This window comes from Pseudophryne corroboree, chromosome 2 (assembly GCF_028390025.1).
Source record: "Pseudophryne corroboree isolate aPseCor3 chromosome 2, aPseCor3.hap2, whole genome shotgun sequence".
Taxonomy (NCBI): Eukaryota; Metazoa; Chordata; class Amphibia; order Anura; family Myobatrachidae; genus Pseudophryne; species Pseudophryne corroboree.
The window spans coordinates 819,733,234-819,747,797 of NC_086445.1; the positions used below are offsets into that span (position 1 = coordinate 819,733,234).

The 14,564-nt window shown below is 41.4% G+C and overlaps 1 protein-coding gene across 1 annotated transcript in view; it reads left to right on the forward strand.

Moving 5' to 3' along the window:
- Positions 1-14,564, forward strand: part of LOC135051286 (interleukin-5 receptor subunit alpha-like) — a 118,984-nt gene that overhangs the window by 18,582 nt on the left and 85,838 nt on the right. The window contains exons 3-4 of the mRNA XM_063957354.1: positions 5,992-6,143; positions 8,459-8,600. Coding sequence (XP_063813424.1) covers positions 5,992-6,143; positions 8,459-8,600 — 294 coding nt within the window. The remainder of the gene's footprint in view (positions 1-5,991; positions 6,144-8,458; positions 8,601-14,564) is intronic.

The window sequence follows — 14,564 nt, forward strand, 5'->3', positions numbered from 1 at the left end:
TGGGTAAGAGAAAAATATTTTGCTATTCCTAATGCACACCGAGTGAGAAATAACACTACATAATAATCAGATAATACAGAGATCTTAGTTGCGTATATCAGCAGATATAGGGTTAAGCCCCCAGGCCGATCGGCAAGGCGTCTCCATCACTGGGTGTCCCTAATATTAGGTATGGGTCCGGCACAGGCCTGCTACCCCAGGGCAGCACACAAGTAAAGAGGCATGGATGGGTCAGCATTAAGAGGGATTGCTGACTCCAGAGTACCATTGGAGAAGCTAGGGGTGTCTCCTGGTAAGCTGTCTCTCAGATGCTGTAGGTGCCATTATCATGTAGCCTTACACTGGGCTATTAGACCCAGATATATTTGTCATTATTTATGGGGTGGGTTTGGGGTGCGATTTTCCCTGTGTTCGTATGGCTGGGCTGCTTCATGTTGGCACACTCTAACACTTTATTGACATTTGTGTTTTTCCCTATCACATTGTATATATTTTTGTATTATCTTAATCACACCTCACTTACATAGCACTTATGTGCTTCTTATTAACCCTTACTAATTTTCACCTGTGTGCTGCCCTGGGTTAGCTGGCCTGTGACGACATGATGGGGTCCTGCACCCCAGACCCACACCTAGTATTAGAGACCCCCAGTGACAGAGACACCTTGCTGTTCGGCCTGGGGGCTAAACCCAATAGATATACGCAACTAAGGTCTCTGTATTATCTGATTATTATTAGAGATGTGCACCGGACATTTTTGGGGTTTTGTGTTTTGGTTTTGGATTCGGTTCCGCGGCCGTGTTTTGGATTCAAACGCATTTTGGCAAAACCTCCCTGAAAACTTTTAGTCGGATTCGGGTGTTTTTTTTTTTTTCAAAAACCCCTCAAAAACAGCTTAAATCATAGAATTTGGGGGTAATTTTGATCCTATAGTATTATTAACCTCAATAACCACAATGTCCATTAATTTCCAGTCTATTCTGAACACCTCACACCTCACAATATAATTTTTAGTCCTAAAATTTGCATCAAGGTCGCTGGATGACTAAGCAAAGCGACCCAAGAGGGCAGCACAAACACCTGGCCCATCTAGGAGTGACACTGCAGTGTCAGACAGGATGACACTTAAAAAAATTGGACCCAAACAGCACATGATGCAAAGAAAAGAGAAAAAGAGGTGCACTGTGGTCGCTGGACGGCTAAGCTAAGCATCACAAACACCTCAATATCACAGGAATTATTTGTTCTAATCAATGGTATTATTGGTCCAAATCACTGGAAGAAAATGACTCAATCACTGGAATTATTCATTCTAATCAATGGTATTATTGGTCCAATTCACTAGAAGAAAATGACAAAATCACAGGAATTATTCGTTCTAATCAATGGTATTATTGGTCCAAATCACTGGAAGAAAATGACAAAATCACTGGAATTATTCATTCTAATCAATGGTATTATTGGTCCAATTCACTAGAAGAAAATGACAAAATCACTGGAATTATTCATTCTAATCAATGGTATTATTGGTCCAATTCACTAGAAGAAAATGACTAAATCACAGGAATTATTCATTCTAATCAATGGTATTATTGGTCCAAATCACTGGAAGAAAATGACAAAATCACAGGAATTATTCGTTCTAATCAATGGTATTATTGGTCCAAATCACTGGAAGAAAATGACAAAATCACAGGAATTATTCATTCTAATCAATGGTATTATTGGTCCAAATCACTGGAAGAAAATGACAAAATCACAGGAATTATTCATTCTAATAAATGGTATTATTGGTCCAAATCACTGGAAGAAAATGACAAAATCATGGGAATTATTCGTTCTAATCAATGGTATTATTGGTCCAAATCACTGGAAGCAGACTGACGTTTTTGGGATTATGGAGACATAATGTTTTTGAATATAAATCCTAAAGCAGGTGGTGTATTAGAGCAAAAGAGTGCAAGAGACCAGCCATGCAGTTTCTGAAATATTATGACAAAATGTTACTGTATTTCATAGCACTCATTCCTAACTCTGCTAAGTACTGTTTGGTATACTGTATCTGGCTTCCATGAGGTTGTTGTCCATTATTTCAGCTTCCATTGACCTTTTTGAAAGCAGTAGAAGTTATCGATTCTTTTTTTTTCCCCCACTATTTTTCCCCCCCTCCTGCATAGCCCAGTAAAATGTTGCAATATTAAGTATTGACTTGTGCCTTCTGGGGGTCCACTTCTTCACCAAACCCAGCCAAATCTCATCCTGATTCCTAACCCTCTGTTCCACGTTCTCTATGTACCCCATCTGTGTCACCCATGTCTGTCTACCCCTCCCCTTTAGATTGTAAACTCTCACGAGCAGGGCCTTCTTCCCTCATGTGCTTATATACTGTTGGTCACCAAAATGCTGCACTGTAATACTATATATACTGCTCACAAAAATGCCGCACAGATATGGAATGGATACTTGCAGTGACACAGAGCTGCAAGATACAGCAATGCCTACTGTACAACTATATACTGTTAGTCACCAAAATGCTGCACTGTAATACTATATATACTGCTAACAAAAATGCCGCACAGATATGGAATGGATACTTGCAGTGGCACAGAGCTGCAAGATACAGCAATGGCCTACTGTACAACTATATACTGTTAGTCACCAAAATGCTGCACTGTAATACTATATATACTGCTCACAAAAATGCCACACAGATATGGAATGGATACTTGCAGTGACACAGAGCGGCAAGATAGAGCAATGGCCTACTGTACAACTATATACTGTTAGTCACCAATATGCTGCACTGTAATACTATATATACTGCTCACAAAAATGCTACACAGATATGGAATGGATACTTGCAGTGACACAGAGCTGCAAGATACAGCAATGGCCTACTGTACTGTACTACTATAATTATATACTGGTGGTCCCCACAATGCAGCACACTGAGCACAGATATTTTCAGCACACTAGGCACAGATATGGAGCGTTTTCAGGCAGAGAACGTAGATATTTTCAGCACACTGAGCACAGATTATTTGCAGCACACTGAGCACAGATATTTGCAGCACACTGAGCACAGATTACAGAGCTTTTCAGGGAGAGAACGATGCCACGTCCTCTCCGTTCAATCTCCAATGCACGAGTGAAAATGGCGGCGAAGCGCGGCTCTTTATATAGAATACGAATCTCGCGAGAATCCGACAGCGGGATGATGACGTTCGGGCGCGTTCTGGTTAACCGAGCAAGGCTGGAAGATCCGAGGCTGCCTCGGAACCGTGTAAAATAGGTGAAGTTCGGGGTGGTTCGGATCCCGAGGAACCGAACCCGCTCATCTCTATATATTATGTAGTGTTATTTCTCACTCAGTGTGCATTAGGGATAGCAAAATGTTTTTCTCTTACCCAGAATTACCCCTCCCTTTCAGCACCTGAGTGACATCACAATCTGATTGAGCAGTTTGCCAATAAATGTGCATTGTATTTCAGAGAGGCATGGATGGGTCAGCATTAGGAGGGGTTGCTGACTCCAGAGTGCCATTGGAGAAGCTAGGGGTGTCTCCTGATAAGCTGCCTCTCAAATGCTGTAGGAGCGATTATCATGTGGCCTTACACTGGGCTATTAGACCCAGACATATTTGTCATTATTTATGGGGTGGGTTTGGGGTGCAATTTTCCCTGTGTTGGTATGGCTGTGCTGCTTCAGGTTGGCACACCCTAACACTTTATTAACACTTATGATATTCCCTATCACATTGTATATATTTTTGTATTATTTTAATCACACCTCACTTACATAGCACTTATGTGCTTCTTATTAACCCTTACTAATTTTCACCTGTGTGCTGCCCTGGGGTAGCCAGCCTGTGCTGACATGATGGGGTCCTGCACCCCGGACCCACACCTAGTATTAGGGACCCCCAGTGACAGAGACACCTTGCCATTTGGTCTGGGGGCTTAACCCTATATCTGCAGATATATATGCAACTAAGATCTCTGTATTATCTGATTATTATGTAGTGTTATTTCTCACTCAGTGTGCATTAGGAATAGCAAAATGTTTTTATCTTATCATAGAAAAAGAGGTGGCTGTTTGTGACAAGATAGCTCATACCAATGTTGTTTCAGTTATCCTGTCCTTTCAGAAAGTGTGAAAAAAAATTAAATGCAAAACAAACCTCCTCCATCTGCTTCTGTAACAGCTCAGTGCTGTCCAGCTTTGGGCCTGATTCATGAGGGATATGTAGATACATCACATATGAAAGACTTCCTCTGATACAGTACAGTACAAATGGGTCCACGTTTTTCTTGACCTTTAATAGGATTAACTGAGACTGGGCAGTCGGACTTAATCCCCTGCTGTAATGACTTAATCCCCTGCTGTATTGTTCTCTGTATTGTATTGCAGCTGAGAACAATAGATGAAGAGTTTATGTAAATAAACCATGGTGTGCATGTCTATCTTTAAGGAAAGTGACGTATACCCATTTTCCATTACGATGCGGGACGCAGCTGGGAGCCTGACACGGGTGCTACCCGGCTGCGACCCGAATCGATGGCCCCTTTCCCACCAGCAGTCACCATCCCAGGATATTGCCGGGTTGGTGACACTGCTAGTGACGCGGCAGGGGCGGTGCTGGGAGATCACACGATCTCCCAGCGCCGCTCTTCCATACAGTGTAAACGGGAGCCATGTCACATCGACACGGCTTCCGTTTACACTACAACCCTACCTGGATCATTCCTGTGTCCTACCCAGGTAGCTACCCAGGTAGGATTCACGGGTCACTTGACCAGGGTGCATTTACCCGTGTTTTTTGAGCTAGTGGAAAAGGGTTATTACTGTACCTTACATTAACTCATTTTGCATTAGGATCTCTTCAGGAACAGTAAATGTTTGAGGTTTATTTTAATTTCTCTCAATGGGCAACATTGTATCAGCAAAATAGGAAGAGTGATGGAAAGTATTTAATAACCGAAACATTGAAGAGTCAATTAATTTAATTTTAATCAATATTTATTAACTTATCTTGGGCACTATGTATTATTTATTCAGGAAGGGACCTCTGTTTTACTAGTTTAATATTAAGTAAACATTTAAACAGTTTTAACTATTATCCTGCTACCCACTTCAAAGGGAAACAGAAGGTAACTAGTGCTACTTAGTACTGGTCTTTCAGGCCGGTGAATTAGGAAAGGCCCTTTCCAAAAAGGACCATCTTGATATGGAGTATCACTGGGCTGCTCAAGAATATAAAGTACTGTAGAACCAAATGTTCCCAATCTTTTTTTTAGACTGTCCTAAGATTTAGCCTAATCCACATGTGTTTATGAGTTTTATAAATGACAACATTTAGTTTTAGTTTTGACCCATCAAACTGCTGTATAGTGAGTCCTACTTTTTGGTAGGGAAAGCTAAAATCGATGTTCCATGGTTTAAAAAATAAATATATAAAAATACAGCTCTGTGAATTCCGGTCAAGTATTTATCTTTTTTTAATATACACAACTGTTGATCACAATAAAAAGTTAATAAAATTTAATTAATTATTTATTCATCAAATGTGAATCACAGGCTTTCCTTACATTTGAACATTTATACATTTTCAGAACAAGAAACGTCCTAAAAAAATGACCTGAATAATCCAATTACAGATATACCAGGGAAACTCTGAGACAGTCAATTTAGAGCTGTAAAATACAGTAACATACAGTAGTTATATAAAGATTATTTTAGGAAACAATGTTTTACTAGCAAAATGCTAATTTGCTTCAGTGAATTGTTCATTTTAATTTTATCTTGTGATCTCTAATTAAAATTACAAATGTATATAATTAAATGTAATCAGAATTAATAAATAAAATACAAATATTATTCTAAACTACTTCTTGTATGGGCTTATAAATAGATAAATGTATACTAGATGATAGTATTATTATTATTATTATTATTATTATTATTAATAAAGTATTTGTAATTTGTTTACAGTTTGTCTTAAACAGCCTGATGTTAAGATATCTGTTTACGGCTTAAATTCTGCCAATCTTACATGGGGTCCAGAGGTAACTGCTGAAACAGTGAAGTTTGATGTTTGCTATAATTTTTCTTATCAATTTCTGGATAAAACAACATGGCTAACGGTAACCAAAGTTTTACATTTATTTGTTATTCAATAAAATGTTGTTTTGTTCATTAAGATGTATTTAGAGTTTGATGCTGTGTAAGTGGTTTATTGATAGAGTTCAGTGATAATAACGTAAATTATTATGGGTACAATTTAGTACGTACCATTTCACAATAATATGATAATCCTAATTTCATTATCTCAACACAATATTATTAACTATTTTATAAATGATGATCAGTTACTTAATAACTATGCAGATGATTATTCCATGAAATGAGGACATAAGTCCTTACATCACTGTCTGTTATGTGTCCCGGAAGCTACAAAAGGATAGAAGAAAAAATACATATTGGATGGTAAACTGTACATGTATAGATTCTAATATCTCACAGTCTAGTGCAATGGTTCTCAAACTTTTTTGAATCACGGTGTCCTAGAGTATCAGATTTTTTTTCATGGCACCCCTAGGTCCTGAGAACCTTACAAAGAGTTTTTACATTTAATAAATTGAAATGTGTTCACATGTATACATATGTCTGATTGAGTGTCTGTCTTTCTGTCTCTGTTCCTGTCCTGAAGTGGGTGCATAGATACTGTTTTGAATGTTTCTTTGGACATTTCACACATTGTTAGGATTCTTATGATTCAAACCTTTGCTTTTTTAGGTCTTGTTGGTTTGGCATATGGAGTAAGGTAAATCAGCTGAAACCCATTCAGCTATAATGGTTCTCATCAGTAGTGACTCCACCCACTGTTAGTGATTAGCCAATCATCCTAATGCAGTTCTGTAAGGGGAGAAGTGGAAATAATGTTAATAGTATCCCTTTAAAAATGTTTACAAAAATTACAAAATTAGGTACCAATTCAGCCAATGCAAAACCAATGGGGCCAAACACACCAATATAACATAGTTTTCACCAAAAAACTCTAAACAAAGTATACAAGGAGACAATAATGGGTGAACAGCATTCTGGTATTATAATAACAATAATAATAATAATAATAATAATAATAATAATAATACTCCCCTGTAATTTCTTTGTATGCAGTTTCCATTGTGTTTCCTGGCAAAGTCCCGCCAGACACAATAATTGGAAGAGTGTAGCTGGTTTTACAGTATATAATATGCATGTTATAGCATTTAAGGAAGTTTGTGATTGGTTAATTACTAATTCCTTAGGGTATATAGAACTTTTTAAGCCAGAGCCACAGTAAACCTTGAGAAAGGACCACAGGGTTCAAAACGCATTGGTGTGGACTGCTGGCTACACTTATAGACTCCTTCCCACTTGTCAGAATGGGTTGGGTACGGGACCCTGTCAGTCAGAATCCCAGTGGTCAAAATACCGCCGCCGGAATCCCGACCGTCAGAATACCATCAGGGTGGGTGAGTGGAACGAAGCACCTTGCGAGCTCGCTATGCTCGCAGCGCTGTGGGCTCGGTGGCTCGCTTTGCTCACCAGAGATTCTATTTCCACTCCATGGGTGCCGTGGACACCCCAGGAGTGGGAATAGCTATGGCAGTGCTGCTGGCATTCTGGTGGTCGGGATTCCGGTGTTGGTATTTTGACCATCAGGATTCCGACCGCCGGGAATCCAACTACATCCCGTCAGAACGGACTTAATGTAAATTGTAAGGATCCTTTCTTTTTTCAATTTATTCTGTTTAGAACCTGTTCCTGGCTGGGTGTGAGTTCCACATATCTGTTTTTTAACACTGTTTTTCTGCATTAATAAATGTTTGAAGTTTTTTTTACTTTAGATTTTTTTTATAAACCTCTGGTACATATAGGGACCTTATGAAGGTGTTTTAGGAGTACGCCTTATAAAGACCATACTACTGTATATGCCATCTTTCAAGTGGAACACCATGAGTGAACTGTGTTGGGGTAACCCCAAATTATTCTCATACTGCGGATGGTGGTATAAATCTGATTAATTTTGATACACCTGATTATCAGCCTCCAGTTGTGAGTGCTTTGTGTGGGGGGCAGCCCCATTAATTTATTCCAAAAGTGGTGGATTACATTCATGAGTGTATATTACTATAAATTCACATTGTGGCTATTGTTTTAAATAATGTTCAAACAGTATTACACGATTTTGTGTTGTTCTTTCTCTCCCTATGTATGTAATATTGAAGCACAATCAACCTGAGAAACTGAATACAAAGAAATTACAGGGGAGTATTATTATTATGAGCGCCATTCACCCATTATTGTCTCCTTGTATATTAAAAATGTTTAGTACATACTGCAAAGATCATAAGATCAAGTACTTATAGTGTGTTTGATGATGGATATTTCCTTATTTTTGTATCATTCGTAGGAAACACTAATAGAAAATTATAGGGTTATTAATCTTCGCCTGCATCCTGGGTTCACAGCATCAGTATCAAATGCACTTTGTGAGGATAACATAATAATCTTAGAAAGCAAGCGGACAGAAATTGTTTACTTGGCTCCATATGGTGAGTGTAAATAATTATGTAAATGTTAAATGAAAGTAGTAATTGCTAAATTATATTGTGATGCAATGATGGGCATCATGCAACCCAATCATCTTTATATTTAGAAGGTACAGTATACATTCAAAGGAGTTCTAATATAAACATACAATACTTGTACAGTACATCCATACAGACTATGCAGAAAAGTTCAATTCCATTATGCGATATGTGAAAAAAGCACAATGGATATACAAAAGTTCAATTTCAATTCCCAGAAAAGATGGTAAAATGGGGTGACTTCTGCCCGGATTCCTTCGACTATGGTTATTCGGGAAGTGCAATGGTATCTGTAAGGTTCACCCCAGTGTAGATGGTGTACAAATGCTCCTCACATGTGTGCTTACTTTCATACACTCAAGACAAAACGTATAAAGGTTTCTTTATAGCCTCTGTAAACACCTCTTCTATCCGATTTTTATCATGCCACAGACGTTCAAGGTAAGATTCATCTATATGTGATGCTCACATCAGTGCTTACTTCAAGAGACGCCGTTCTTTCATGTAACGGTTTCTTTCTCAGCAAGCCTGTTTGTCGTCCTCAAATTCGTATTTTGCTCAGTTTTAAGCACAAACACGAAGGGATGTATGAGGATTAATGTAAATTTATTGATAACATTTCTTAAAAGCAATTTCTGGTTCATATGCCACAACTACATCAGCATTATGGATGTTATACAACTCAGCACAACAGTGAAACTGCACATGGACCATTCATTGTGAAATTGACGGACTTTCCCAGTGAAATTGATGAACAGTGAACATTACGGTAAAATACCACCGTTATCACATCTTTGCGCCATAAGTGGGATCCTATCCAAACCCATATTTTGTCAATTCCCCCTTTTGGTGTGTGTGGTGACACATCAGGATACGACCCCACATCAAGCAACAAAGGGAGTGCGCAGGAACATATCTTAAATTTTGTTTTATGCAGAAAAGTAATCCAAAATTGCATGGTGGCTTTCCCTGGTACTCAGACTTCCAAGGAAGACATGATTAAGCGGAGAAGAAAAAAGTATATTATTAATATTATTAGTAGTAGTAGTAGTAGATGACATTACGTAGTAGCTGTAGTAGGTGACATTACTGTGGAGGTGCAGGTTGCAACGAGGGGTCACCCGCCAAGGGGTGACACCAAAATGCCTGCTTTGCCTTAGTGACAGGAGCAGAGTTCTGCACTGAATAATTACGCGTAGCACTTGGCTCCTGTTACAGTATAGGAGCTGGCACTGCAGACACAGGGCCATCTTAACAGCAATGTAGGCCCCTGGGCAAAGCAATGCACTGGTGCCCCTACCAATCCTCCAGTGGTGGGGGTTGCTATTGGTGGCTGTGATGTCTTGCGGGTTGTACGGGGTGCACTATCTTCCACTCAGCAAACAGGACCTGGAGCAGTAATTTCTGCTAATTACTCCTTTACTGCATGGATGGGGAAGTGTTTTAGTGAGATGGGGTGGGAGAGAGAACACTAAACTGTAGAAGAGGGGCATTAAGCTGAATCAAGGCGCCCAGGTACATGACTTCCAGGGTGTCTGGGGGTGTTTATAATGCAGGAGGAGGGATGGATAGTGGAGTAGGCTTAATATTCATCATTTTCTGGTGGGAAGGCTACTTGCTTGACCACAAATATCTCTGGTTCCTGGTGGTGGATTTCTTAGCTTTCAATGCGATAAAAAACTAGAGAGTCCCATCTTTCAGAAGGGTCTTGGGGATAGGGGTTCAGGAGTAATAACAATCTACCAACAAAAATAGGTGTGTGAAGCTGAAGCAGGGACCGGCTGCTGAAAGGCTTATATCTCCGCTTCTGGGCATAGTAGAGACAAGCTGCCATGTCCATCAAAAGGGGAGAATCCAGCTTTTGGATTATATCCTCAGAAAAATTCTAGGTCAGACAGAACCGGAGACATCTGGACAGTAAGAGCAATTAACAGGCTCAGATGGGGACTGCTGCTTTGAAGTCGGACGTCTCCGGTTCCCCAGGGCTGAATTTAAAAAATCTGGTACCCCTGTCCATTAAGCCCAATGGAAAAGACGGCCCTGTGCAGACAGACAGTCTCCAGAAGCAGCCCAGCATCTCCTGGAATGCCCAGAGTGATAAAGATGTCCCTTCATATGAAGCCACACCCCTTCCTGTGAAGTGACACCCCCTTTTTAGGGTGTGGTCTTTCATCTGCACCGGGTGTCACCAAGGCTAGTAACGCCAATTGTAGTAGTTATTGGCTAATAGTGCTGTACTGGTTCTATGAATTAGTTTAGTGAGAAGGGGTGCAGTCACTTATTACTGCTACTAAAGTAGAAGTGCATTAAAATTAAAGTTCAGCTATTTTGGTTTACAATCAGATACACTCTTTGCAATGTGACAGCACTAGGAAGTACAGTTCTCAGCAATTCTACAGGCTTCATAGGCTATTCCCGGAGCATCTCCAAAGAAACAACAACTCGGGGCAGCCAGAGCAGGATTAAGGCTATGGGGGGCCCAGGGCACATCAAACAGCGGGGCCCCTAAGAGTGAGGCAGGCAAATATATATTTTTATATATATATATACATATACACAAAGAACTGAATCCGGCACTCCCCTGATGTCGGCTTTACACTGAAGGTGCTCTGGTGCCTTCCTGACAGCTTGGTGCAGTCTGTCTGTCTGGATTAAATTGCACCGTTGTTCACCTCAATATCAGTCTCGTGAGTGCCACCTTTCCAGACCCATATATATATATATATATATACATATATATATATATATATATATATATATATACATATATATACAGGGCTGCCATCGGAAATGGTGGGGCCCGGGACTGACAAAATAGAAAGCCCCCCCCCCCAAAAAAAAAAAAGTAAAAAAAGAAATTATATATATAAAATATATATATATATATATTAAATATATATATATATATATATTTTTTTTTTTCATTTTTAAACAGTGTTAGATATTTATAATTCATATTTCAGCTCTAATACTTTATGTTCTAATAACACACACAGGCACACACTCCTACCTCTGCTTCTCCCCAGAGCTCCCAGCTGCCTCCGAACTCAGAGTTCCGCTCCAGGACAGTTCCCCCATCACTCCCCCTACACTACATTTTCTCATACAGCCTGCGCGCTCAGACGGTGACTGAGCCGCAGGCTGTTACACTATTGGACAGCTGAGCCGTCGCTCAGCTGTCCTGTACTGATAGGCGGCGCCGGAGCCACGGCTCAGGTGTTAGGTTGCCAGGGCAACCATACGGGAGCCGGAAATGCAGCGCAGCGCCGCAGATCGGTAAGAGCTCCGATCTGCGGCGGGGGGCCCTTTTAGGAACGGGGGCCCGGGGTACATACCCCCCGGGCCCCCCCCTTAATCCGGCTCTGGGGGCAGCTCTGAAGTAGGACTAATGGCTGCAGAATGTTGTTCTAGGGTCCCTACCAGCCAAATGCAGATGATGTGGGGCAGAGGTGATGCTGCCCCAATGTATTCAGTTACAGAGATTAAATACATTTTTTTATATTTTTGTTCACTCCCATTTATTGTCACTTAATAAAAATGACAAATATTTATGTGCACCCGTTTTACTGCTGTGCATATCTTATTATTTTGAGGTTGCGGCGTTACTATTTTATTTTATTAAAATACGTTAACAGTCAGAAAATAAAAAAAAACTGCAAAATGATACTAGGGTAAGTTAGAACATGTGACTTATCTATTCTAGACATGTGACGTGCAGTGAGGTCAGTGGCTCATGAGGTACTGACTAGTATCAGAGCACTATTTACTCATACTTGCCTACTCTTCCAGAATGGCCAGAAGGCTCTCATAAATCAGATGGCCCTCCTGGTCTACCATAAGAACAGTCTCCTGACTCCAAGTGGGCAGTCCAGGTGCCGATAATGGGATTCTGGGTGAATTGCGTCATCATTGCCACACCCCCTGCTGTATAATGCTGGTAATGTCAGCATTGTAAAGCAGGGGCATGGCTACAATGACGTGATCGCAGTCCCTATGCCCCCTAATGCCTCCTTTACATTTCTCTAACGTCCTAGTGGATGCTGGGGACTCCGTAAGAACCATGGGGAATAGACGGGCTCCGCAGGAGACATGGGCACTTTAAGAAAGAATTTAGATTCTGGTGTGCTCTGGCTCCTCCCTCTATGTCCCTCCTCCAGACCTCAGTTTGAATCTGTGCCCGGACGAGCTGGGTGCTGTTCAGTGAGCTCTCCTGAGCTTGCTGTAAGAAAGTATTTTGTTAGGTTTTTTTATTTTCAGGGAGCTCTGCTGGCAACAGACTCCCTGCATCGTGGGACTGGGGAGAGAGAAGCAGCCCTACTCTCTGCAGATAGGTCCTGTTTCTTAGGCTACTGGACACCATTAGCTCCAGAGGGATCGTACACAGGATCTCACCCTCGTCGTCCGATCCCAGAGCCGCGCCGCCGTCCCCTTCGCAGAGCCGGAATACAGAAGCCGGGTGAGCATAAGAAGCAAGAAGACTTCGAAATCGGCGGCAGAAGACTCCAGTCATCACTGAGGTAGCGCACAGCACTGCAGCTGTGCGCCATTGCTCCCACACACACCCACATACTCCGGTCACTGTAAGGGTGCAGGGAGCAGGGGGGGGGGGCCCTGGGCAGCAATTAGGACCTCTTTGGCAAAAGTTTGCACAATATACAGTTGGGCACTGTATATATGTATGAGCCCCCGCCAAGAAAATGTATATTTAAGCGGGACAGAAGCCCGCCGTCGAGGGGGCGGGGCTTCTTTCTCAGCACTCACCAGCGCCATGTTTTTTCTCCACAGCACCGCAGAGAGGAAGCTCCCCAGCCTCTCCCCTGCAGATACACGGTAGAAGAGGGTAAAAAGAGAGGGGGGGGGCACATAATTAGGCGCAAAAATCAATATAAACAGCAGCTACTGGGTTAACATTAAGTTACTGTGTTATTCCTGGGTTAATAGCGCTGGGGTGTGTGCTGGCATACTCTCTCTCTGTCTCTCCAAAGGGCCTTGTGGGGGAATTGTCTTCAGATGAGCATTCCCTGAGTGTGTGGTGTGTCGGTACGTGTGTGTCGACATGTCTAAGGTAAAAGGCAGTAGAAGATGGAGCAAATGTGTGTGTGAGGGGTGTCTCCGTCGACAACGCAGACACCTGATTGGATATGTGAAATTAAGTGCTAAGGTAAATTTATTGCACAAAAGATTAGAGAACAGACAGGGAATCTACCCATGTCTGTCCCTATGTCACAGAGACCTTCAGAGTCTCTCAATGATCACTATCCAAAATAATAGACACTGATATCGACACAGGGTCTGACTCCAGTGTCGACTACGATAATGCAAAGTTACAGCCAAAATGGCAGGAAAGTATTTTACATATGATTATTGTAATAAAAGATGATTTGCATATCACTGATGACTCATCTGTCCCTGACACAAGGGTACACATGTTTAAGGGGAAGAAAGCTGAGGTAAATTTCCCTCCTCTCATGATGAAAAAGAGCGGGAATCTCCAGACAAGAGACTGCAGTTTCCCACAAACAATTCTCAGGGAGTATCCTTTCCCTACTAGGGCCAGGATACAATGGGAATCTTCCCCTAGGGTGTCACGTTTGCCCGAAAGGTAGCCCTGACTTAACAGCTATCCTCAGGGATCCTGCAGATAGCGTGCACATTCTGGTACACTACTCAGACCGGCGATTGTGTCGGCATGGGTTTATAGCGCTGTAGCAGCGTGGTCAGGTACCTTATCAGCAGATATTGAGACCCTAGTATGTATATATATATATATTAAAGATGCTGTCTTAAGATATATTAAAGACTTTTTTACTTTACAACAGTCTGCTGAGTGCCGCTGATTTCCTTTCCACTATATCGGATCTTGCCTTTGATCCCCAGAGGGCACCGCAGCAAGTAACTACACCCCTACTAGAGAGTGCCGAACCACAA